At 35.1% G+C, this 24,492-nt stretch overlaps 1 protein-coding gene across 1 annotated transcript in view; it reads right to left on the bottom strand.

Moving 5' to 3' along the window:
• NSMCE2 (NSE2 (MMS21) homolog, SMC5-SMC6 complex SUMO ligase) overlaps positions 1-24,492 on the bottom strand; it is a 253,075-nt gene that overhangs the window by 4,519 nt on the left and 224,064 nt on the right. The window contains exons 5-6 of the mRNA XM_051971083.1: positions 11,262-11,365; positions 10,762-10,868 (exon numbers count right to left, since the gene is read on the bottom strand). Of these exons, the coding sequence (XP_051827043.1) occupies positions 10,762-10,868; positions 11,262-11,365 (211 nt within the window). The remainder of the gene's footprint in view (positions 1-10,761; positions 10,869-11,261; positions 11,366-24,492) is intronic.

Raw genomic sequence — 24,492 nt, 5'->3', positions numbered from 1 at the left:
GGTGAAGACCTCCTGATGACATAATATGGTTTCAATTAGTGAAACAACAGACCTTCTGAGAACAACTTATGGATTCAACCACACAGAAAATTAGTTTCAGTTTGGCTAAGTAAAGAAGTATACTTATTTGGGGAAAAAAAGTCATAATATATAAGATGAAACTCTCAGAACTTGGGGAAAAAAAGATTTTGATGTTCTGTTACACAATTCAACTAAGTTATCTTCTCAGGAAACTGAAAAACAAAGCCCAATAAAACATGGAAGAAACAACTTTCAGAAGGTGTTTTTTGCCAAACAAAATCACACAAAAAAATCTTAATGACACCATCATATTATGGACAAGGGCACTCCCACCTCCAGAGTAACAGCACAGAGAACATTTTATAGGCATTACTCGATTAATCCCTGCAACACCCTGGTGATCCAGTCAGGTGTGCCAGTTTCTTACCTTAAGCCTGCATGTCATCATAATTTAGGAGTCAAGAGACTACTGGCTTTGGAGGAGAGCTTGGTTTTTGACCTTTATCACTAAAGAGGACAGAACATTCCTTTTGGCAAAGAGCTGTTTAGAGAGTTTGTGAGCCTTAAGTAATGCCCAGGTGAGAGACAACTTGGGCATCAGGATCTAGCTGTGCAGCTAGAAGCTCCTGAAGCCTTTAGGGTTTAAATGTATTATCTATATAACAACAAAAGGAAAGAAATAGAAATGTAGGGTTACCTACTGAGATCAGATGCCTCATAATAGGCATTATGAGTTACCTTATTATTTTTACTCTTAAATAATGATCAATTCATGATTAATGAAATAACTAAAAATATAATTTCTCTCTATTGTAATTAATCAAATATGCATAAAAAGGGACAACTGGTTCTGAAATAGTATGTTCCCATTATAAAAACAAAAGTGGGATGGAGATTGGGAGAGGAAAATTTTTTTAAATCTTTCTTAGAGGAAGAAATGAATATTTCTCATTTTATAAATAAGGAAACTGAGTTTTAGAGGTTAAGTGACTTAGCTATGTTTAAGGACAGTCATCAAGTAGAGACTCAAACTCAGGTTTTCTAACTCAAAATCCACTGTTTTTTTTTTTTTTTCAGGGTACTTACTCTTTCCCCATCTCCTCCTCTTCTCAGAAGAAGGTTTCAAATAATACTTACCTATAAAAACTGAGGCCATCTGTAATGAACTTGCTCCTTTCTGCAAAGGTATCCTTAAATCATCTCTATCATTCCCCCTTTTCCTTACCAAGGGGCAGCTTTCTATTTGTGCCTTTAGTTCTATACTCTCCTGTTTCTTTTTGAAGATTGTTATTCTCATCATTTGCTTTCTAACCACACCCCTCTCTGTCAGACTCAATCTGTCTTTAAAACATTAGCTCTTGTCCTGCTACTAACAAATGTTTCAATTTCCTCTATTTTTAAAAACCTCTTTATGTGACCATGACATTCTTTCTATATCTCTCCTCCCTTTCATATGTGCTGTTTCCATTTCCTCACTTTCCACTTATTTTCAGCTTAATATAATCTGACTTTTGTTACTACTACTCAACTGAAACTGGTCTCAATGAAGTCATCAACAATCTATTAATTGGACTTTTCTCAATCTTCATCCTTCTTGGCACCTCTAAAGCTTATGATATTGTTGATCATCTTCTCTTTCTGGATCTCTTCTTCTCCCTAGGTTTTCATGACCCTGCTTCTTCCTGATTCATCCTATATCTACACCATCACTTGCATTTTTTGCCATTCCTTTAGGCAGCCACCGAGCTGCTAGCTCCAGCATTCATCTTTTGCCTGAACAATTGTAACATTATCCTAATTGCCCTTCTTGCTTCCAGTATCAGCTAAAATGACACTCCTAAATCACAGTTCTGATTGTCATTCTCTTGAGAAACTTCAATAGCATGCTTTAATAGCCTTTCTAGAATAAAATACAAATTACTTGGTCAAGGATTTAATATACTTCACAATCTGGTTCCATCCTATCTTTTCCAGAGTTATTCCTCATTCGTCTACATGTACTCTACAATACTTCTAACTGGTGCTTGTTGTTCCCTATATATGACATTCCATCCCTGGCCTCTAGTCTTTGTTGAAGTTGTCCCCCATGTCAGGAAGTCTTTCCTCATCTCTCCAACAGCTACCACTCTGTTCCCAAATTTACTTTGGATATATTTTGTACTATCTATGTAATATTGTTTTTCACTTTTCTCTTTCTCTCCCTGCTTACCTCCCTCCCACCCCCATATAAGAATTTAACATCCTTTATAGAATGGACAATTTTATTTTTATTTTTGTTTTTGGTCAGGAATCATACTTAATATGAACTTTGCATAGCAGGAGTGACAGATACAAAGCTCTGCACATACCAGGTACTTAATATTTGTGGAATCAAATTGAAAATTCCATTAGAATTAGAGCTTCCATCTCAAATACTTTTTCTCCAAAGCCACTGCAGAATATCAAAAAGATGTCAAAAATTGAACCTATGTTCCCCAAAAACCCAATGTATCTGTCACTCTAATTCATCAATGTTTAATTAGAACGTGTTAGGAAAAAGAAATATAAGACATCCGAATTGGGTGCTGGTCAGTTCAAACATGGAGAACACAACTTCTCATGAAGACTACATAACTGCCATAAAATTATCAAGTTATAAGTGACACTCTAACAATGATTTCTTTAAGAAGAAATCCTGCAGAGATTTTGGACTTTTCATTGAAATTTAATATGGTTACCAACTTCATCAAAAATGCTGTTTCCCCTTCAATATCATATGGAAACATGAGTATTTTTGTATAATAACATTAGTAAGTTTAAATTTTATAGTGCTTATTTGGTTACAAAGTACTTCTACATAGGTTTTTCTCTCATTTGAGATTTATAAAATCTACTTTGGGCATTTTGCTTGTACTTCAAACTCAACTTCCTCTCAAATTCAATCAGTTATCAAATCTGGCTGTTTCTTTCTCTAATATCTTGTTCATTTGGTTCCATCTGTCTATTCACAGTGGTCATCTTATTTCAAATCCTGTCCCTTTCATCATTTGTTCTATCAAAAATCATTGCATTCACACACTATAATTTGTTTAGCAATTCTCCAAAAGATAGATACCTCCTTAGTTGGAGTTCTTTGTTATGACAAAAAGAGCTGCTACAAATAGGATTGTTTATATGGGTCTCTTTCCTCTTTCTTTGATCTCTTTGGGACATAAGCCTCAAAGTGACATTGCACAGTTTAGCAACTTTGGTGGGGGGAGGCATCATTTCAAATGAGTTTCCAGATTCACTAGAATAATTCAGAATTCCACCAACAGTGAATTAATGTTCTGATTTTTCTCTAGCCCTTCCCAAAATGTTTACCCTTCTTTTTAGCCATCTCTGACAACCTCATGGGTGGGAAGTAAAACCTAATTTGTTTTAATTTATACCCCTCTAATTATTAATGATTAGTAAACTGTTTAGTTCCTTTATGACATGTTCACTTTCTCTGTTTGGAATATTTAAAATCTGTTTCTCATGTTAATGTAAGTTTTTCATAATTTTATAAGTATTAATCTATTTAAATAATGAATTTTGTTGGCATAAAATTGAACAAAATATTTTCTAATAATTTACTTTATTTCCATTTCATTTGTTGTGAATCCTCCTCTATTTTTTTTAATATTGGTTGTTAAATTTGTCTATATTTTAAGTCAGATAGGCTTTATCATTTTATTAGCTTAAAAAAAGCTCCTCGTGTTATTTGTCGAATTATTTTTGTTTTCAATTTTACTTCTTTGATTTTCACCATTTCTGGTTTTGTGTTTGGTTGAAGATTTCTAATTTGTTGTCCTTTATAATCTAATCTCTTCCTGCCTTTCCTATTTTCTTACACCTTGCTCCTTGACATATTGCACTTTTCAATCCTGTGACAGATAAACAAGACACTCTCTCAAGTTATGGATAGCCATATGAAAAAATGGTCCATATCACTAATAAATAGAAAATACAAATGAAAAGAACTCTGAGGTTTCACATTAGATCTATTATACTGACAAAGTTGACAAAAAGGGAAAATGATCACTGCTGCAGGAGCTGCAGGAAAATAGGCAAATTATTAATGCACTGTTAGTGGAACTGTAAATGAATACAGTCATTTTGAAAAGCAAGTTGGGACTATGCTCCCAAATTACTAAATTGCACATTTCTGGTGATACTACTACTAGGCTTATAAAGAGATCAAAGAAGGATCAGAATGACTCATATTTGCAAAAAATGATTATTAGCAGCTCCTTTTTAATGCCAGGAAGTAGAATATAAGAAGGCTGCCTATCAGTTAGGGAATGGTTGACAGAGAGACTCAGGGAAGGAGATAAACATTTTTTGGGAGGGATGGTGGTGGTGGAACATAGACAATGTAGGAATTCATTTTGATTCTGCACATTTGTTAAAAGAATTTTATTTTACTTTCTGCTTACCCTCTCCATCCCACTGAGGTTTGAGAGGAGATGAAAAGGAAAGAAAATAGATTTATGTAAATTGAAAAAAAAAGAAAATTAAAAAAGAAAAGTTAAGGGTTAGAAAAAGAAGGAAAATTAGAAGAGAATGATTTCTTCAAAGGAGGAAAAATAATCTTGCAGGAGACTGGTTAATAGCATTAACAAATTAAGGGGAGAAATATAAAGATAAAAAAACCCACCACTTTTTTGATAATTAGATCACTGATCAACAAATTTTTGGGAGATGTTTCAGCAGAGGGATACAAGCAGAAGTCAAATTATAAAGGTTTGAGGAGGAGGGTGATATAGAAGAAGTGACATCAAAGACAGAAGCTGGATAACACTTAAAAATTTCCAAAAAAAATTTTTTTGATTGGGGAACTAGAGCACATTTGTAGGTAGATGAGGAGTTAGTGGAAAGTAAGAGTTGGAAGATACATGAGAGGCCAAAGGAGATATCCATCTAATTGGGAATGGCTAAACAATTTGTAGTACATGAATGTAATTGATACTACTATGCTATAATTAGTGATGGTTTAGAGAAACCTGAGAAGATTTATATGAACTTAGTGAAGTAAGCAGAACCATGGGGAAATTTTATACTCTTAACATTAATATATTGAAGAACTCTGATCTATACAAAGATTAATCATGATTTGAGAGGGCTGATGATGAAGAATGCTGCTCCCCTTTCAGATAGGAAGACTAACAGAGAAACAGATTAAAAAAAAAACAAAAACCTTTTTTTCAATTAGCAAAAATCTATCTTTACTCTCTTCTACCACTCTTCTCATGAAAAATGAAAACAAAATCTTTGTTATGAATGTGTATAGGTAAGCAAAACGAGATTGCACTCTCCCTGGACTTCTCTATCATGCCCCTAATTATATATATATATATATATATATATATATATATATATATATATATATATATATATATATATATATATTTTATTTTCAGCTTCTTTTTGCATGTAATATTTCCATACTAGAATGTAAATTCCTTCTACATTATCTTCTTTTGATTTTGGGTCTTGAACTTCCTTGTCACTATTACATGGGGTATAGGGTGTGTTCTTCCACTTTTCTCCACTGATAGCCCATTTGATTCAGCCAACTCTCCCCTCTGGCTCCAAGAAACTCTGTCATTGTACAATAGCCACAATCTGGTAAACTATTTTGGTAGATGGGTTAACCCAGGTTGAGGGGAACAGAGGGGTCTTGAACCCTTCAATGAATTGGGGGGGGGGGTTCCTCTCTCCTAAGCATGTGGAGCCTTTCTCATGGCTGAATGGGAGAATTAGAACAATTTGTTTCCAATAGCCATGATGGCAGCTGAAGCAGAAGCTTAGTCAGACATAAACAAGATCATTCCCAGTCATCCTGACTGTCTTTCTACAGGACTCCAGGGACTCTGGAAAAAAAGAGTGTGGCTGACAACTCTGCTAGCTCTGCCTCAATTTCAATTTACAAATGAATTAAAAGATAGCACCCACACCATTTTACCATCCCCCCCCCCCCCAACTTCAAGGTCCTGTGGTGATAGATAAATGATAAAGCAGCAGGTAGGGATACAAAGGGAGCTATAATTACCACTTAGCACACAGGCAGTCCAGGTCACATGGCCATCTTTTCACTGGACTGAAGCAGCAGCAGGATTCAGATGCCTTCCTGGTGTCTGAGCAGCTTTTATAAAGGATGGCCTGCTCATCTCTTTTTTTTTAATTTTTATTTTTTTGTTATAGCTTTTTATTTACAAGATATATTATGCATGGGTAATTTTACAGCATTGACAATTGCCAAATCTTTTGTTCCAATTTTTCTCCTCCCCCCGATGGCAGGTTGACCAATACATGTTAAATATGTTAAAGTATAAATTAAATACAATATAACTATACATGTCCTAACAGTTATTTTGCTGTACAAAAAGAGTTGGACTTTGAAATAGTGTACAATTAGCCTGTGAAGGAAATAAAAAATGCAGGTGGACAAAAATAGAGGGATTGGGAATTCTATGTAGTGGTTCATAGTCATCTCCCAGAGTTCTTTCCCTGGGTGTAGCTGGTTCAGTTCATTACTGATCCATTGGAACTGATTTGGTTCATCTCATTGCTGGAGATGGCCACATCTATTAGAATTGATCATCCTATAGTACTGTTGCTGAAGTATATAATGATCTCCTGGTTCTGCTCATTTCACTTAGCATCAGTTCATGTAAGTCTCTCCAGGCCTTTCTGAAATCATCCTGCTGGTCATTCCTTACAGAACAATAATATTCCATAATATCCATATACCACAATTTACCCAACTATTCTCCAGTTGATGGGCATCTAGTCAGTTTCCAACTTCTAGCCACTACAAACAGGGCTGCCACAAACATTTTGGCACATACAGGTCCCTTTTCCTTCTTTAGTATCTCTTTGGGATATAAGCCCAGTAGAAACACTGCTGGATCAAAGGGTATGCACAGTTTGATAACTTTTTGAGCATAGTTCCAAACTGCTCTCTAGAATGGCTGGATGTGTCCACAATTCCACCAATAATGTATCAATGTCCCTGTTTTCCCACATCCCCTCCAACATTCCGCATTGTCTTTCCCTGTCATTGTAGCCAATCTGACAGGTGTGTAGTGCTATCTCAGAGTTGTCTTAATTTGCATTTCTCTGATTAATAATGACTTGGAGCATCTTTTCATATGGCTAGAAATAGTTTCAATTTCTTTGAAAATTGTCTGTTCATATCCTTTGACCACTTATCAACTGGAGAATGGCTTGATTTCTTATAAATTAGAGTCAATTTTCTATATATTTTGGAAATGAGACCTTTATCAGAATCTTTGATTGTAAAAATGTTTTCCCCCTGCTCACCTCTTGGTGTGAGAAAAGGACTAGAAAAAGTGTGTGTTTCACCCAAGACTGGCCTGCTTATTATAGCATTTGAATTGTCTAATATTCTGAGATCATCTGGCAAGATAAAGTACCAGACACTGTGGTCCTTCCTACAGCTACACTAATTACCTATTGGACAATAACTCTATTAGCATATGTTTGGAAAAATGGCCCTTCCCACTATTCTGTGTTGGCTTAATGTTTGGTGTATACAGATAATCATAGGAGGGATTAGAGGGTGATGTGAGATGAGCCAGACTCATTTTGTGGCAGGATGATGAGGAGAGAGGTTGGTGGCAAGCTTGTGGCAGTTTTGTCCATCTCCTTCATTTCTCTTCCTAAAAACCAAGGACGTTTACTTATCCTGACTCTGGTTGTTCTTGAGGCCTCCAGAGAGCTAACTCAGACTTCACAATAACATTTATAGCAACATTCTTTTTGGTTTGTTAATTCTTCCAGGATATTTCCTGACTTTGGACTTTTCCCTTGGTCTGAGTTCTATATGTTCTTGACTGAGTTTGGGTTTGAACAATAAGTTAGAGGTTGCCCTGTTTGGAGTTTCAATAAATTACTATTGTACTTGATTGCTATGGAGGGCTCTGCAGGTTTTGACAGAATTGAGGGCTTTTGTTTGGCCTGACATTCCTGCCCTAGTTATTCCTCAAATTGGACTTGAAGTTGGAACTGAAACTCCACTCTGCTACTTGGGCCCATTCCACAAACCTGTCAATTGTTTCTGAAGTTGTTTTTCTCTTAGTATTCAGCCTAGGGGACCACAATTGCTATACCTAAAGTACCCTGTGGGTATACAGATCCCTACTGAGTAAGGATTGATGACCTCAAACTGGCTCATAAGTAACAGAGTTGCCAGCTGGCAACTGTTCTTGGACTCACACAAGTTTAGATTCTGCTATGCTGACTTCTAGAACTTCTTCCATCCCAGGCACACAAACATAATCATTTGCACTTTAGAATTTGTTATAATGGTCCTTCCTATCCAGTGCACATGAGGCAAAAAATACTTGTAAGTTGAAAAACATTAAAATTTAATTTAAAATAATTAAAAAAGATATATAAAGAGAGATGGTCCCTGGAAAAAAGTAGGGCAATGAAATAAAAGATATAGGGGAAATTAACTTTATTAAGAAGCAAGAGATATTCCATCTTTTATGATCAGAGAGAGAGAGAGGAGAACAGATAATGATAAGAAAAAGTTCTGAGGAATGTAACTGACATTTATATCTCCAAAAGTGCTTTTTTTTTTTTAGGGAATCAGAGAGACATAGATTTATTAACAACATTCCTCCCAATTTCTTTTCTTTTTTTATATGAATTAAGTTGGTTTATTTATGATTTTTGCAAGAAATGGGACGTGACTTTTCTCTAAGTCCTTGTCCCTGTATGGAAATTCAACTCTATAGGTTGTTCACAATTCTCTACTTCTCTTCTAATATTTGTTGTTATTTCCATACCTTTTTATTCTCATCATACTTTATTAAGGGGATTTCATACTTAACCTCCCCAAAGTTCATTTCCCTTTCTTCAATACTACATTTGTACCCTCTACTTTTCATTTACCCTTTGTTGCACCTGCATTTTATTTCATTATGTATGCCATAAGACATTTCTAGTTTTGATAGCATTATTTCACTTTTCTAGTCATAATTAAGGGTAACCTGAGTTTTTCATCTATTAGAAAGAGATTATGGTATTTCAATTCATCTCTGTACAACCCCTTATACATCAGCCTACATCTGTCAATACTCTAGCAACTACTATTAAAGAAGTCATGATATAGACTGCCATTCTCTTCCATTTACCAAACCATGATTCTAATCAGCCTGTCAATGAATTATGTATCCCAGAATTCTCTAATTCTTCAGCTTAAAAAGGGTAGATCTTGCAATGTCTTGGCAATAGTTACATCTAGGGTCCTCCTAATTTGCATCAAAACAAAAACAAAAGCATTTAAAACACATTTATAAATAACTTTTGAAACTAGTGGCTATGTATAGTGCTATCCACTTCAACGATCTACCACCTTTAAGTCCTTACTTCCATTAAAACTTCAGTGGTTTCCTATTACCCTAGGATCATGCTTTGTCTTGTCATGTTGAACTTTTCACAAGCTATTTGCTTCCTACTTTTCTAGACTCCCTACACATCATTTCCCTCCTGACATTATTTCCACTTGACAAAACACTTTCAAGTCCTCTCTCTGTATTTCTTGAGTGGCTGTCTTCCATACTGGGAAAGCTTTTCCTCTTCACTTTGGCCTCTTGGAATTCTTGTCTTCCTCAAAGACTCAGCTCAAGTGTTACCTCGTACACAAAACTTCTTCTGATGCTATCAGCTGTTAGTGATGCTCTCCCACAATTAAGTTGTATGTATTCTGCAATTCTAGCTGCTTTATCTCCAAATAGAATGTAGGCTCTTTGAAGGCAGGAATTATTTCACTTTTGTCTTTATATTTCCAATGACTAGAATACGGGAGGCACTTAAAAAAAATCATTGCTGATTGTTCCAAATAAATACTGAATAAGCAGCAGAATATACTGTTTCAGAATCTCTCCCCCCTATTCCTAAATTCATTAAGAAACTGCGTATAGGCAGATTCTCCTCTTATTTATAGGCCCTAGTAGAAGAATGCATTCAAGGGATAAAGATCAGAATTGTACTGAATTAAATTTGAATATACCTATTCTTTCCTGGTACTAAATTAGTAATGATGAAAAAATTCAACTCCTTTAATTACATTTTAAAGTCTAAAATGCACTTTCCTTACAATTCTTATTTTCCTCTTATATCTTCCTTGACATAGCAATTTAAATTTTACCTCTATCATTTACTCTATGACCTTGGGCAATCATTTACCACTTTGGGTATGTTTCCTTATTTGTAAAATCAGGGAATTAGACTACAGATAGTCTCCGAGATGTCTAAATTTAGATCATAAAAGTGAGTTTAAATTTCAAAAAAGTCTCAGAGATTATCCATTCAACCCCTCCCCATTTCAGATATAAGAAAACTGAGGTTCATAAGAAGAAAATTATTTCCTTTACTAGTTAAGAAGTTTATAGATGTGAATATGGATCTTCGGATGCTCTGTCCAATGCTCTTTACACTACATAATTCTGCTCTGCTTTCTGAATAACTTGCTCTTTTCCCACACCCTTCCTGAGCAATTTATAAAATTTCCCTTCACGTATTATTTTTACAGAGTTAGCTTTCATGTTTATGCAACTATTGAGCTGAATATGATTGAGAATGGACATTTAAGTATTCCTTCCTCTGGCTCTGCCAAGTTCAAAATATTTGCTTGACCAAAATGCTTTGGGTTTGCTATGGTAAAGGAAAGAGCTATAGCTTTTTTCTTCCTTGTGAACTTACCATGCCTTTTTCTTTCTTTTGTGTTTCGACTCAATGATTCTTCTAATGGCTTCCTCTTCATAGGTGTGTCCGCATACTTTATTTTTCACTGGTTTCTTCATTTCCAACTGTAATCAAGAAGATTAGGCTTACAGGAATGATGACTACCACCTTCCAGTCAGCTCACTAAATTACTATTGTCAGGAGTTGGGATTTCAAACACTAGTCTTTTTTATATTTAATTTTCCATTCGTGCAGGGTAAGATAACAATTACTAAAGCAAGCCACCAGCATTGGACAATGCAGAACTGTTTCTAGACTTTTTGTCTGACTGGCAGTCAGAAAACTAGTAAGCACTTCATTTTGCTGACTATTCCTATACTCCTGCTTGAGCTTCTATCTTATTATTCAATTTCCTCCACTCTCTACTCTAAATATGAAACCAAATCACTTTTTTGATTGGGTGGGCAAGTCACTAAGTACCTTGTCTATCAAAAAAAAATATTTTTAAGGCAAAGTACCTGAGTAATGGGACAAATGAAGTTGGTCTGACTTTGGGTCACAATCATATCTTCATCTATTTGTTCTTCTGAGTCATCATCTGTTGTATCTACAAGGAGTCCACCTGTGACAAAAATACAAACAAGAAAAATGTTTTTATTGGTCAAAAAGTCACAAGTTCTATGTATTTAAAAATTGTAATTTAAACTACTTATATATTATATTACATAATATATATAACAATATTCCACATTGTTTTACAGAAATATTCTGATATCATATACTTAAAATATTTCTGTAGAATATGTATCATGATTATATATAAATTCTGGAAAAGAAAAAATCTTAAAAAAAATACCATTTTACTTTTATTTAATCATTTATGATCGTAAAGTATTTATGAAAATTAGCTCATTTAATCCTCACTACAACGTTGTGAGATAAGTAGAACTATTGTATTCTTTTTATATCTAAGGAAATTGAAGTTCAGTGAGGTGAAGGAACCAACGTCTCTGGGGCTGACATGTGGCAGAACTGAGAAATGACACTGACTGTTCTAAAACCAAGGTCAGTGCTGTCCACTCCATCAGCTGACCTCTCCCTTTTGAATAACAGATAGAGAAAGCATGGCTTTTTTTCTAGTTAATATCTGGCACCAGAAGTAGCACCAGACCAAAAAGATGAAGAGGTATATTTTCAGGGTTGATTGTAGAGAATATTTTTTTAAATTATAGCTTTTTATTGACAGAACATATGCATGGATAATTTTTCAACATTGTCCCTTGCAATCACTTCTGCTCCAATTTTCCCTTCCTTCTCTCCACCTCCTCCCCTAGATGGCAGGCAATCTCATACATGTTAAACATGTTAAGGTATAACTTAAATACAATATATGTGTACATATTTGTACAGTTCTCTTGTTGCACAAGAAAAATCGGATTCAGAAAGGTAAAAATAACCTGAGAAGATAAACAAAAATGCAAGCAGTCCACACTCATTTCCCAGTGATCTTTCTCTGGGTATAGCCGGTTCTATCCAGTATTGATCAATTGGAACTGAATTGGATCTTCTCACTGCTGAAGAAAGCCACTTCCATCAGAATTTATCCTCATATAGTATTGTTGTTGAAGTGTATAATGATCTCCTGGTTCTGCTCATTTCATTTAGCATCAGTTCATGTAAGTCTCTCCAAGCCTCTTTGTATTCATCCTGCTGGTCATTTCTTACAGAACAATAATATTCCATAACATTCATATACCACAATACTAACAATCATATACCAACCATTCTCCAACTGATGGGCATCCATTCAGTTTTCAATTTCTGGCCACTACAAAGAGGACTGCCACAAACATTTTTGCACATGTGGGTCCCTTTTCTTAAGATCCTTCCTTTAAGATCTCTTTGGGATATAAGCCCAGTAGTAATACTGCTGGATCACATTGATAACTTTTTGAGCATAGTTCCAAATTGCTCTCCAGAATGGTTGGATCCATTCACAGTTTTACCAACAATGTATCAATGTCCCAGTTTTTTTGCATCCCCTCCAACATTTGTCATTATCTCTTTCTGTTATTTTAGCCAATCTGAGAGATGTGTAGTGATATCTCAGAATTGTCTTAATTTGCATTTCTCTGATTGATAGTGATCACTCTTACATATGAGTAGAAATAGTTTCAATTTCATCATCTGAAAATTGTCTGTTCATATTCTTTGACCATTTATCAATTGGAGAGAATGGCTTGATTTCTTATAAATTAGTCAATTCTTGTAGAGAGTATATAAATGTGATGTCAAACTTTTGATTTTCTATCATGTCAAGTTAAATGCAGGAAAATCATAGGAGTATAAATCTAGTTGGTTAGTCAACTAGCATTTAGTTATTATGTGCCAGGCATTATACCAATCCTTGGAGATACAAAGAAGGCAGAAACATAGTCCCTGTCTTCAAGGAGCTCACATTCTCATGTAGGTGAGAATATGCAAAACATTATACATATACAAGATCTCTACAGTATAAATAGAAGGTAATCTCAAAGGGAAGGCACTAGGATGGGTAAGACAGGCTGAGAAGAGCCTCCGGCAGAGATCTAGCTGAACTGTAAGAAACCTCAGAGGCTATCTAATCCTATCACCTCATTTTACAGATGAGGAAACTGAGTCCTGGAGAGGTTATGTAATTTGAACTTGTCCAAGTTTACATAGCTAAGAATCAGAAATAAAATCTGAAATAGGGTCCTCTGATTCCAGAGCTTGATATTCTTCCTATTCTACCACACTGGGAAGTATAATCATAAATGGAAAACATATGCCAAGGCCAATAAAATCGGCCTTAGGCTTTTTTCTGAATTTCAGAATGTTGAGGAAGCAAGCAAGGAAAACGCAAATATGATACCTATGAAGAGGGAAGAATGAGTAGGGAACTTGAAAACTACTATAGGTGATGACTGACATCGGTGATCATGAAAGGAGAAGGTGAGCAAAACTGAGAATGAGGAAGAGTGTCAATGGTGACTAATAGCTCAAGGATTGGGACTAAAACACAGAGGACTTTGCAAAGCTAAAAGTCTCTTAGAGACACATTTTTTCAGTTCAAAGCTATCTTTATTTAAAATGATATAAAAAGAATTCTACCAACATGTTTGTCCATTTGGAAAAAATACACAACCAGAATGGTAATTCCCAAAACAGTGGGGAAAAAATTATAGAAAGGCAAGAGAAAAAATGTAAAAGACAAGACATAAACTCAGAGATTCTAAAATGTTTTTATAAACAAACAAAAAAATCTGCCTCTGTTAGTTGTTTATGTACAATAACTCAGGAGACCTCAAGACATGAAAAGAACATGAAAACATTAGAAACACATCAAAAGACAGGTGGGGGGAATACAGAGCTATAACAAAAATGGTTCAATCTGGGGGAGCTAGAAAGAATTTTAGAATTCAGTCAAACCACCAAAATCTTTCTTTTATAAATGAGGAAATAGATTCAGAGAGGGGAAATAGATTTTTGCTCAAGATGACACAATGAGTTGTTACCTCTTCCTTGGCTGAGTATGTTTTTTGATTCACTGTTGCTTAATAAATGGTTTCATTTTAACCAGGAGTTCTTAATCTCGGGCTCATGAATTAAGCTTTTAAAAATATTTTGAAAACTCTATTTCTACATAATTGGTTTCCCTTGTAATTTCATGTAATTTCTTTCATTCATTGAAAATATTATTCTGAGAATGGTTCCAAACATTCCACTAGATTGCCAAAAGGGTCCATGACACAAAAAAGATTTAGGACCTCTAATCTAAATATCAAAAACTGTTAATTGCCTAATCTGAATGTAGAAAGCTGGGGCAAAGTATGTATTTAAAACATATGTACATATGTACATATACATACACAATTATATCCAAACATACACCCCATTCATTGGACAATTCCAAATTTTAAGAAGATCACATTGAGATCTACATTTCCAGTTCAGTTCAGATTCTTGGATACAACTACATAGCAAAGGCAGGAAGTAAATATATGTCTTACAATTATAGTAGGCTATATGGTAATTACAAAGGAGAATCCAGACATGGTCTTGTGGTCAGAAAATACATTTGGTCATGGCCACACACAGACCTAGTATTAGTCAGTAAGTAGTCTGTCCTCAGGCAACCTAAATTTGGCTACCATGTTAGTCAGCCTGTTGTATAAAAGCCAGGAATAAAAGTTGATTACCATGTACTTTTTCAATTAGGCATGCACACATTTTTTTAAAAGCATCTCTTTCCTGTAAATTAGTAGCACACGAAGGAAATACTTTACAAATCCTTCTTGTATGGTGTAAAATGTTTATTGAACTTGTGGTCACATATAATTTTACTTTTACTTTACAAAGATGCTGTATTTTAGGATAAGTAGTTACTCCTTTGTGGCTCTCAGAATCTACTGATGTAGAAAAGCAAAATAACGATCACAGAATTGGAGTTTTTGAAGGAATACCAGCCATCAAGTCTATTTCAAAGAGAACATAGTTATTAACAAGTAGTTATCTTGAAAACTACCAATGAGGATAGAACCATCACCTCCCAAAGTAGTCTAACCCACTTTTGGACAGCTCTACTTATTAGGAAAATTTTCCTAATATCAAATCTAAATTTATACTTTGGTAACAGCTATCCATTACTCATGGTCTGTCCCTTCAAGTCCAGGAAGTAACATTTAATCTCTCCTCCATCTGACAGTCTTCAAATACTTGAAGACATTTATCTATTGTGTCTCTACCCAGTCTTCACTTTTTTTAGGCAAAATACTTCCCATTTCCTTCACCTGATGATCATGGATCATAGCTTAGATTCAAAGGTGATCATCTGGATGTCCTCTTCTGGATATTTTCCAGCTTATCAATAACATTCTTCTAAAATGCAGTGCCTGAACTTGAATACAATACTCCAGATAATTTCTTCTAAGGACAGAGTCCAAGAGAGTTATTACTTTTCTGTTGAAGTTATACCTCTTAAAGTATCCTAAGATTGTCTTAGTTTTTGTGTCAGCCACATCACAATATTGATTCATATTGAATTTGCAGTACACTAGAACATCCAGGTCTTACTCAGGCAAACTGCTGCCTAATGATGCCTCCCTTTTTAGAAATTATTAGGCTGATTTTGGGCACCTAAGTATAAGATTTTATATTTATCCCTACCGAGTTTCATCTCATAATTTGCCCAAAGCTCTAACCTATCTTACCTAGGTCATTCACTATCCTCCCATATTTGGATGAATGTGCTATTTTTGTTTTTATTTATGTCATTCATAAAAAAGTAAAACACCATAAGGTGATGGCATTAATCCCACTAATCTTCTCTTTTAACAAGTCTGTTGAAATAGTTTTGCATCCATCTGTTAGAATTATTATCTAAACCACATGTCTACTCCTCCTCCTGTCCTCTACCACCTCCATTTCCTCCACCACCTCCACTTCCTCCATCACTTCTACCATCATCTCCTCCTCCTCCTCCTTCTCATCTAGCATCTCCTCCTCCATCATTCCCACCCCCACCCCCCCAACAAACAAACAAAACTGGATTACAACAGAAATTTTAGGAAAAATATAGGTTTGATAGCCTTGGCAAAGTTTAATTTATTCCCAGTTTTTAAAAAAGGAACTACATTGAATATTGCTTAGCAGTAGTATATCAAGAGAATTTCCCTTTGAAATTATATGGTTTAGATTAGGTTGGAGCTTAGTAAATGTTGAAGTGGCTACTAATTTTGAAATAGGAACATGTATCTGATATAAAGCCAAAGGTTACTGAAAAACCATATAGATTTATTTAACATCATGGAACGGGGATACTTTAGCTTTTAATTCAATAATTAATTTTGTAAAAAGACAACCAATTTATAGGAGTCAACATCTCGTATATATGCTCATCCTGAACTCCCTTTGGATGAAAAAGACATATGACAAGAAAGAAAGTAACTATAATTTGTGCTTTGTGATAAGGTTCAGCTCCCCTTGATTCTCGGTCAGAGAACCCCTTCTGGTAGCACAGATTCTTCGTAAATGAATTTACAAACCCAAAAAGTTAAACTGGCAAAAGAAGATGAAATGTACAATTATGTGCTGCTTCAAGGTAAGACAGCACACATTCCTTTCACAAAATGAACAATAAAAAGGAGTAAAGAAAGAAAACATGAAAGCAAGAAAAAAGGAAGAAAAGTAGGTAGGAAAGAAGAAAGAAGACAGACTGAGAGAGTGAGAGACAGAGACCAAGACAGACAGATAGATAATGGCGGGGAGGGAAGGGAGAAAGAGAGAGAGAGAAAGAGCACTTGACTATCACATCAAACAATAATTTTGAAGCAGCTATTCAAAATTTAAGCTCCAAATTTTAATGTGTAATTAAGGCCAATCAGTGGTCAGAGCTCCTGGGGACTCCCAAGAACACATGAGTTATAGATTTGCTCTTGTGGCCTTGTCATGTTTTAATTTTTCATTGTCTTCTACGAAGTAAAACCAATACATAACATAAAGCAAAAAATCCAGTCAAACTTGGAAAGGGAAAAGGAAAAAAACCTCAAGGGGTCCCAGAATGAAGGAAGAATCATGGAAATGCAACAGGACTAAAGGGACACATGATTAAAAACCATAGAACCAAGTAAAAGTCTCCAAGGAAATACTACCTTTAAGTCTCTCCTTTTTTCTTTTAGAATTTTCATTATATGCAAAGGCAGACTTACTAGTAAGAACTTAGGACACTATCTCTTGCCAATTGTGTGCACTGTGAGCATTTGTAAACATTGAGGAACCACACTCTAAAAAAAACTTTCTCCTTGATATGAACAATGCTTGACAATATAGTTCCTGTGGGATACATTCTCTTCCGTTACCCACACCCAAAGATGTTCAGAACTGCAGTGTTTTCCTTTTCTAAGCATGTACTCCTGGGAATAATTGACAAGTTGTAGCAGGAAATGAACTGACATTGTATTTAGGATTTAATGGGACGAAAAAACACAGTGAAATCTAAATAGTATTGAACTTGGTATTAGCCTAGATCTTGATTCGTAGCTTGCTAGAGTGTTTTGTTTACCCAAGGTTCCAAAAAGCCTGTCTTTTAGGGTTCCTTGAAACAATAAATTTTCCCTTATTGTTATCATCAATCTCTGATGAAAACATGAAGTTTTGGGACACTTGAACCATAAAGAAGAAACTTCTGAAGAAAAAAGAAATAACCCAGCAAGAACAACAAAAAAATCTGGTTCTGTTTCTCCTGTGAGATCAGAGAAACGATTTTAAACTTTTCATATTTTATGTTGGAAGATGAATAAACTGAGGCTAAAAGAAATTCAATGACTTCTCCATGATCTATCAGGTAATATTAGAATCACACTTTGTATTTTGACCTTCTGACTTCAATTTTTTCCTCCTTCCATCAAGTTGCCACTGGGTCAGTCATGTGTCTTGTAATGCAGTAAATGTGATATTACAGGTAAAATCTTCTATTGTGGATATAGCAACTAGTTCAACTAATGATGAAATGTCACTAATAATAGGCAGGAAGCTATCAATATCTTTAGAGAAGGAATACTGCTCCACTGTGTCTGCCATACAATTTTTCTATTACCCGTGTTTTCCCGATAATAAGACCTATCCCCAAAATAAGCCCTCCCGTTACTGTGTAAGATTCCTCTAAAATAAGCCCTCTCCCGAAAATAAGCCCTATTGAGATTGCTACTGGAGTGAAGGTGATCCCCTGCGCTACACGCTACATTATAGTACCCTCTGTATGCACCGTCCCCCCCCCGCCCCCCAACCTGGTGAAATGCACGCCGCGCTCCAAGCTGCATCCAATCAGAGTTGCAGCAGGGAGCGCGTCATCCTGTTCTTCCCCAGTGATTTGCTTGCTGGCGCCATTGAGAGCAGTGCCACGGAGGAGAGCTGAGGCAGGACACCATAAAAACCTGGTATGTAAGCGGGAGTGAGGGGGCATGATGGAGGATAAAAGGGGCATGATGGAGGATAAAAGAAGAACTCAGGGGGCATTGTAATGACCGCGTATTTAAAATCAGCCAGAGTCAGGAATTCAGGTTAAGGGAAAAATCTTCAATCTTTATTGAAGTGAAGAGGTGAATAAGGATTGCGATAGCAAATATAGGCAAGAAAGATTGCGATAGCAATAGGAGCAGCTGCGACAGGAAGCCAGCTAACAGAAGGGGAATCTGAGCTGAAAGGTCGTCGCAATGGCAAAAGCAAGCAGTCTCTCCTCCCCTTCCTTTTCCACTCCCCTGCCTCCACCCACCAAAATCGTTATTTCCTATACAACACATCAGGACTTGCACAAAGAGTGGGCGGGGGCCATTCTTTCTCCAAGCTTATATTTTAATAGAGTATGGTCCAATTACTATTTAGCCTCATGTGCTTGGGACCTCAGTGCATCAACTCAAACTCAGCCCATTACAGGGCATGATGGAGGATAAAAGAAGAACTCAGCCAGCACTCACCGCGCTAAAGAAATGAAGAACTTCCTTGCAGAGAGAAGAATAGATCAAGTAATGATTCCTGCAGGAATGACTGCCTATCTCCACACCCTTGATATTGCAATAAACAAGCCATTCAAGGACCATTTGCGCATGGAAGTCAATGACTACACTGAAAATAGAATGGAAAGAAATCAGCGTGGAAACTTTGTGAAGCCCTGTCTGCAAGAAGTCGTGACTTGGGTGAAGAAGTCATGGGATAAAATTACTGACAGCTGTGTCGCCAAGGCACTACGAGCAGGTTACCTGGACAAGACATGTTCATTTAAAGAGAGCTATATTGATGGATATGACAGATTGGGTCCACTTCTTCTGAAGGAAATAGAGGTGCAAGACATCCAGGACGGAATTCAGGGTATGGACACTTATGACGATGTTGTTGAAGAAGATGACATGATCATTATTAAATAAAGGTACTTTTTTTGGTTCACATTTATCTGTTTATTAAAATTGCTGTCAATGTTCATTAAAATAAGCCCTCCCCTGAAAATAAGCCCTCTGGCGTTTTTCTGTCCAAAAAAATTAATAAGACAGTGTCTTATTATCAGGGAAACATGGTAATACAATTTTTCATCTTAACAGGAAAAGCATTTAAGTCAAAAAGGAAAGAAAAATAGATATAAAGTTAATAAAGAAACAACTACCTTGGTAAAACTGGATCAATTATGTGAATCCCTATTTTATAGCTTTGTATGAGAAATTCCATTCTTATCACTTCACGTGTTACAATGAGGATAGAGCTATAGGTTCTTAATAGGAGAAAAAGGAGATGGTCTAAAAATAAATGAAGGGTAAACATCAAGGAGGCAGAAACATTATAAGGGTAATCAGCAGGCTAATTACAGGGATATAATTAGGAGCTATGGAATGAAATTAAGAATAGGAAAAAAATCTATCAGGAAAAACTCTGTTAGTTACATTAGATTGCAGCAGTAGCTTCTGAGGGACTATGAGTTTTTAATAGAGAATTTAAAAAAATAAATTAGATCCAAAAAGAATTAGAAGTTGTTTCACTGGGAACTCCCCCACTATTTTTGTTTTTAAACTTTAACTAACAAACATTAAGTAATTCTTTCTGTTCTCTCTAAGCAGTGATTCAGTAGATTGTCAGGTACCTACATCTGCTCAGCTACACTTTCCATTCCTCCTCTTTACCTCCCTCCCCCAACAAGATTGATGCTTTAGGGGCTTAGGTTTAACCCCTAAAGACAATGATAACCTACTAGAAATATTTTTTTAAATTTTATTATAGTTTTTTATTTACAAAACATATGCATGGATAATTTTTCAACATTGACTCTTGCAAAACCTTCTGTTCCAAATTTTCCCCTCCATTCCCCCCACCCCCTCCTCTACATGGCAGGTAGTCCCATACAGGTTAAAATACATGTTAAATCAAATATATGTATACATATCCATATAGTTATCTTGCTGCACAAAAAAATCAGATCTAAAAAAAAAATCTGAGATGAAAAACAAAAATGCAAGCAAACAACACAGTAAGAGTGAAAATGCTGTGTTGTGGTCCACATTCAGTTCCCACAGTCCTCTCTCAGAGTATAGATGACTCTCTTCATTACTGAACATTCATTCATTACTAGTCTAAATAAATTCATTGTTGAAGAGAGCCACGTCCATCAGAATTGATCATTGTATAGTCTTGCAGTTGTCATGTATAATGATTTCCTAGTTCTGCTCATTTCACTTAGCATCAGTCCATATAAGTCTCTATAGGCCTCTCTGAAATCATTATGTTGGTCATTTCTTATAGAACAATAGTATTCCACAGCATGCATATAACATAACTTAATTTAGCCATTCTTCAATTGATGGGCATCCATTCGGTTTCCAGTTTCTTGCCACTACGAAAAGGGTTGCCACAAATATTCTTGCACTTGTGGGTACCCTTTCCTCCTTTAAGATCTTTTTGGAATATAAGCCCAGTAGAAACATTGCTGGATCAAAGGGTATGCACAGTTTGATAACTTTTTGAGCACAGAATGGGTGGATTCGTTCACAGTTCCACCAACAATGCATCAGTATGCCAGTTTTCCCAAATCTCCTCTAACATTTGTCATTATCTTTTCCTGTTATCTTAGCCAATTTGAAAGGTGTTTAGTAGTATCTCAGAGTTGTCTTAATTTGCGTTTCTCTGATCAATAGTGATTTGGAGCACCTTTCTATATGATTAGAAATAGTTTCAATTTCTTCATCTGAAAATTGTTCATATCCTTTGACCATTTATCAGTTGGAGAATGGCTTGATTTCTTATAAATTTGAGTCAATTTTCTCTATATTTTGGAAATAAGGCCTTTATCAGAACCTTTGAATGTAAAAATGTTTTTCCAGTTTATTCCTTTTTTCTAACCTTGTCTGCATTAGTTTTGTTTGTACAAAAACTTTTTAACTTAATATAATCAAAATTATTTATTTTGTGATCAATAATGATCTCCAGTTCTTCTTTGGTCACAAATTCCTTCCTCAGGTCTGAAAGGTAAACTATCCTATGTTCTTCTAATTTATTCATAATTTCATTCTGTATCCCTAGACCATGAGGTCATTTTAACATTATCTTGGTATACAGTGTTAAGTTTCTGCTATAGTAGCTTCCAATTGGAAATAATTTTTTAATGATTATTAAGATACTCTCACTCCATTTTTCTCTCTTTACCCCCAGTGATCCTGAATCTTGGCTTCTACTGTTCAAACCCAGTACTCTGGACTTCTCCCTTATTATCATTCCCTTAAATCCAACATCAGCAATGTCTCACTCTAAAGTTCCCTATACCTTCTACCATGCTCTGTAGAATCCCCCTCTACCCCAGGTAACATACTTTAGCTTTTATTTTAAACCTTTCCTTTTCTTGATCCCTCTATAACACAGGTTTTAGTTACATAATTTATATTATGTTAGAATGAAATTTTGTGACTTTATGCTGGGGTTTATATATGATGTGTTAGTAATGTTATTGTGAAATGATGTTGGTGGGACCAAACTTAAGCAGGATGTCTATAGCTTTTCCTTTTACTATAATTTTCATAGTATTTTCAAGTGTAAGAATTTCAAATTAACTGTATACTTCTAACACTGATAATATAATAATTTTGAAAGAATCACCATTCTATAAGCTGATATATTGCTGCTGAATCTTTACAATACTCATTATTTTGTAAATCAGTATTTACTCTTAGATACTGTTAACTCTATGGTCCCTTATTTGTTTTTGTTTTGGGTGTTTTTTTTTTTTTAACTAATGAAATTATGATGAAATGTTTGCTGCAATAACTAAAGAAATTCAGATTGAAACCACTGGTTTTTATATATGCACTTGGGAATTTTGATGCAATCAAGCTTTTACAATTTTAAAGTGCATAAATTTGAAACTCTTGCCCTGCTGGTATATTTTACAAACAATTTTTAACCAAGAAACACTGATGATCCTTGAAGATTTGATGTACTGAAAATGTACAAATGTAGCATGCTAAGCAGTAAACAGCACATGGGTGAAGTGAATGAGAATATAAAATATTGACAGAATCCTCTTGAGTAAAATGAAGGGGTTGTATTGGATAATTTTTAAGGTTCCTTCCAGTTCTAAAATTCCGTTGTTTTCAGGAAGAAAAACCCCCAACACCTAAGACTCACTATTACTGCCATACAAAAGAACATTGCTTTTTAAAGAAATAGCTATCTATAAGTGGGTTAGATATTAAAGAAAATTCAACTATGGATAACTTGTAAAATCTTGAATAAAACTTTTTGCCAATCATTACAAATTAAGGGCAAATATTAGTAATCATGTATGATGAAGATATTTTCACAGTAAAATATTTATTTATAGGAGAAGTATGCACCAAACAGGCATATACATATAGCAACAGGGATCAAATATTTGCAAAGAAATATGACATAATAGAAAGTATTTTGGATTGAAAGTCAGGAAACTTGTACCCTAATATTGATTCTACCATTAATTAAATGTGTGACATAAGGTCAGTCATTTAAACTTATTGGATTTCAACTTCCACATATACAAAATATTTTAAAGTGAGATATAAAACATCAAGGCAACTTGAATAAAAGCATGAAATTATTTTTCACAAAATTTAAGAAAATATCTGAAATGTCATATTCCAATCTCATTTGTAAACACATGATCTTGAAAAAACTCAAGCCTATTTACCACTTGCAAAATATACTAATTTATGTTGCTGACATAAATGGTATTAGCAACCTAGCAAATAAAACTTGGATTTCAAGTGATGAAAACATGTTTCATTATGACCAATATCAGTATGATGATAAGTTGTGCAATAGAGGTGATTACCCAAGAAGAGCAGGTAGAAGCAATGTAGTTATTACTAACATTTTAAAAATTGTGTTTAGGAAACCTTATAATCACAGCATTATTTTACAAGAGTAAATGTACTACAAAGAAGAAATATGTTCAGACCTGCTATATATTTGGAGAAATGGGAAGGTTTAAGTCAGCAACTAACATTAAATAAACTTAAATAGATAGAATAGGTCTTCACAGTAAGATTAATCCTAGCTTTCCTTAAAAATGAGGGAGAGGGACCCTAAGGGGATGAGGAAAGGGAGAAGACAGAAGAAAGCCAGCTTGCTTTTATGGCAAGGTATTCTCTCCTCTTCTAGATCCCAAACTGTAATATTAAAAAGTCAAAGCAGGAATATATTGCAGTTTCCAGTTAAATTTGCCAGTTTAAAGAATTTGCCCAATTAATTGCACTGTACCCAAGTATATACTTATGCACCTAAATTAATTTATGTGCATGAATACACACACACACACACACACACACACACACACACACACGCACACATACTCACTGTTTAAAAGAGCAAGAAAGTGATCTCATCAAAGAATATCCCTGCTTACATGATATAATCTGAAGGGAAAGGACTCTCATTGAATCTAAATCTCTTGTTGGGATGTGGTGGCTATATGCCAATGAGAACTATTAGAGCTGGCACTTGAGAAAAATACACACCAGCTCAAAACTTCATTCATGTGAGTTCTACAATTTTAAAGTGCATAAATCTGAAACTCTTGCCCTGCTGATGTATTTTACAAACAATTTTAAACCAAGAAACGTTGATGATTCTTGAAGATTTGATGTACTAAAAATATACAAATATAACATGCTAAGCAGTAAACAGCACATGGGTGAAGTGAAATGAGAATATAAAATACTGACA

This window comes from Antechinus flavipes, chromosome 1 (genome assembly GCF_016432865.1).
Source record: "Antechinus flavipes isolate AdamAnt ecotype Samford, QLD, Australia chromosome 1, AdamAnt_v2, whole genome shotgun sequence".
Taxonomy (NCBI): domain Eukaryota; kingdom Metazoa; phylum Chordata; class Mammalia; order Dasyuromorphia; family Dasyuridae; genus Antechinus; species Antechinus flavipes.
This window is presented reverse-complemented; position numbering and strand designations above follow the sequence as displayed.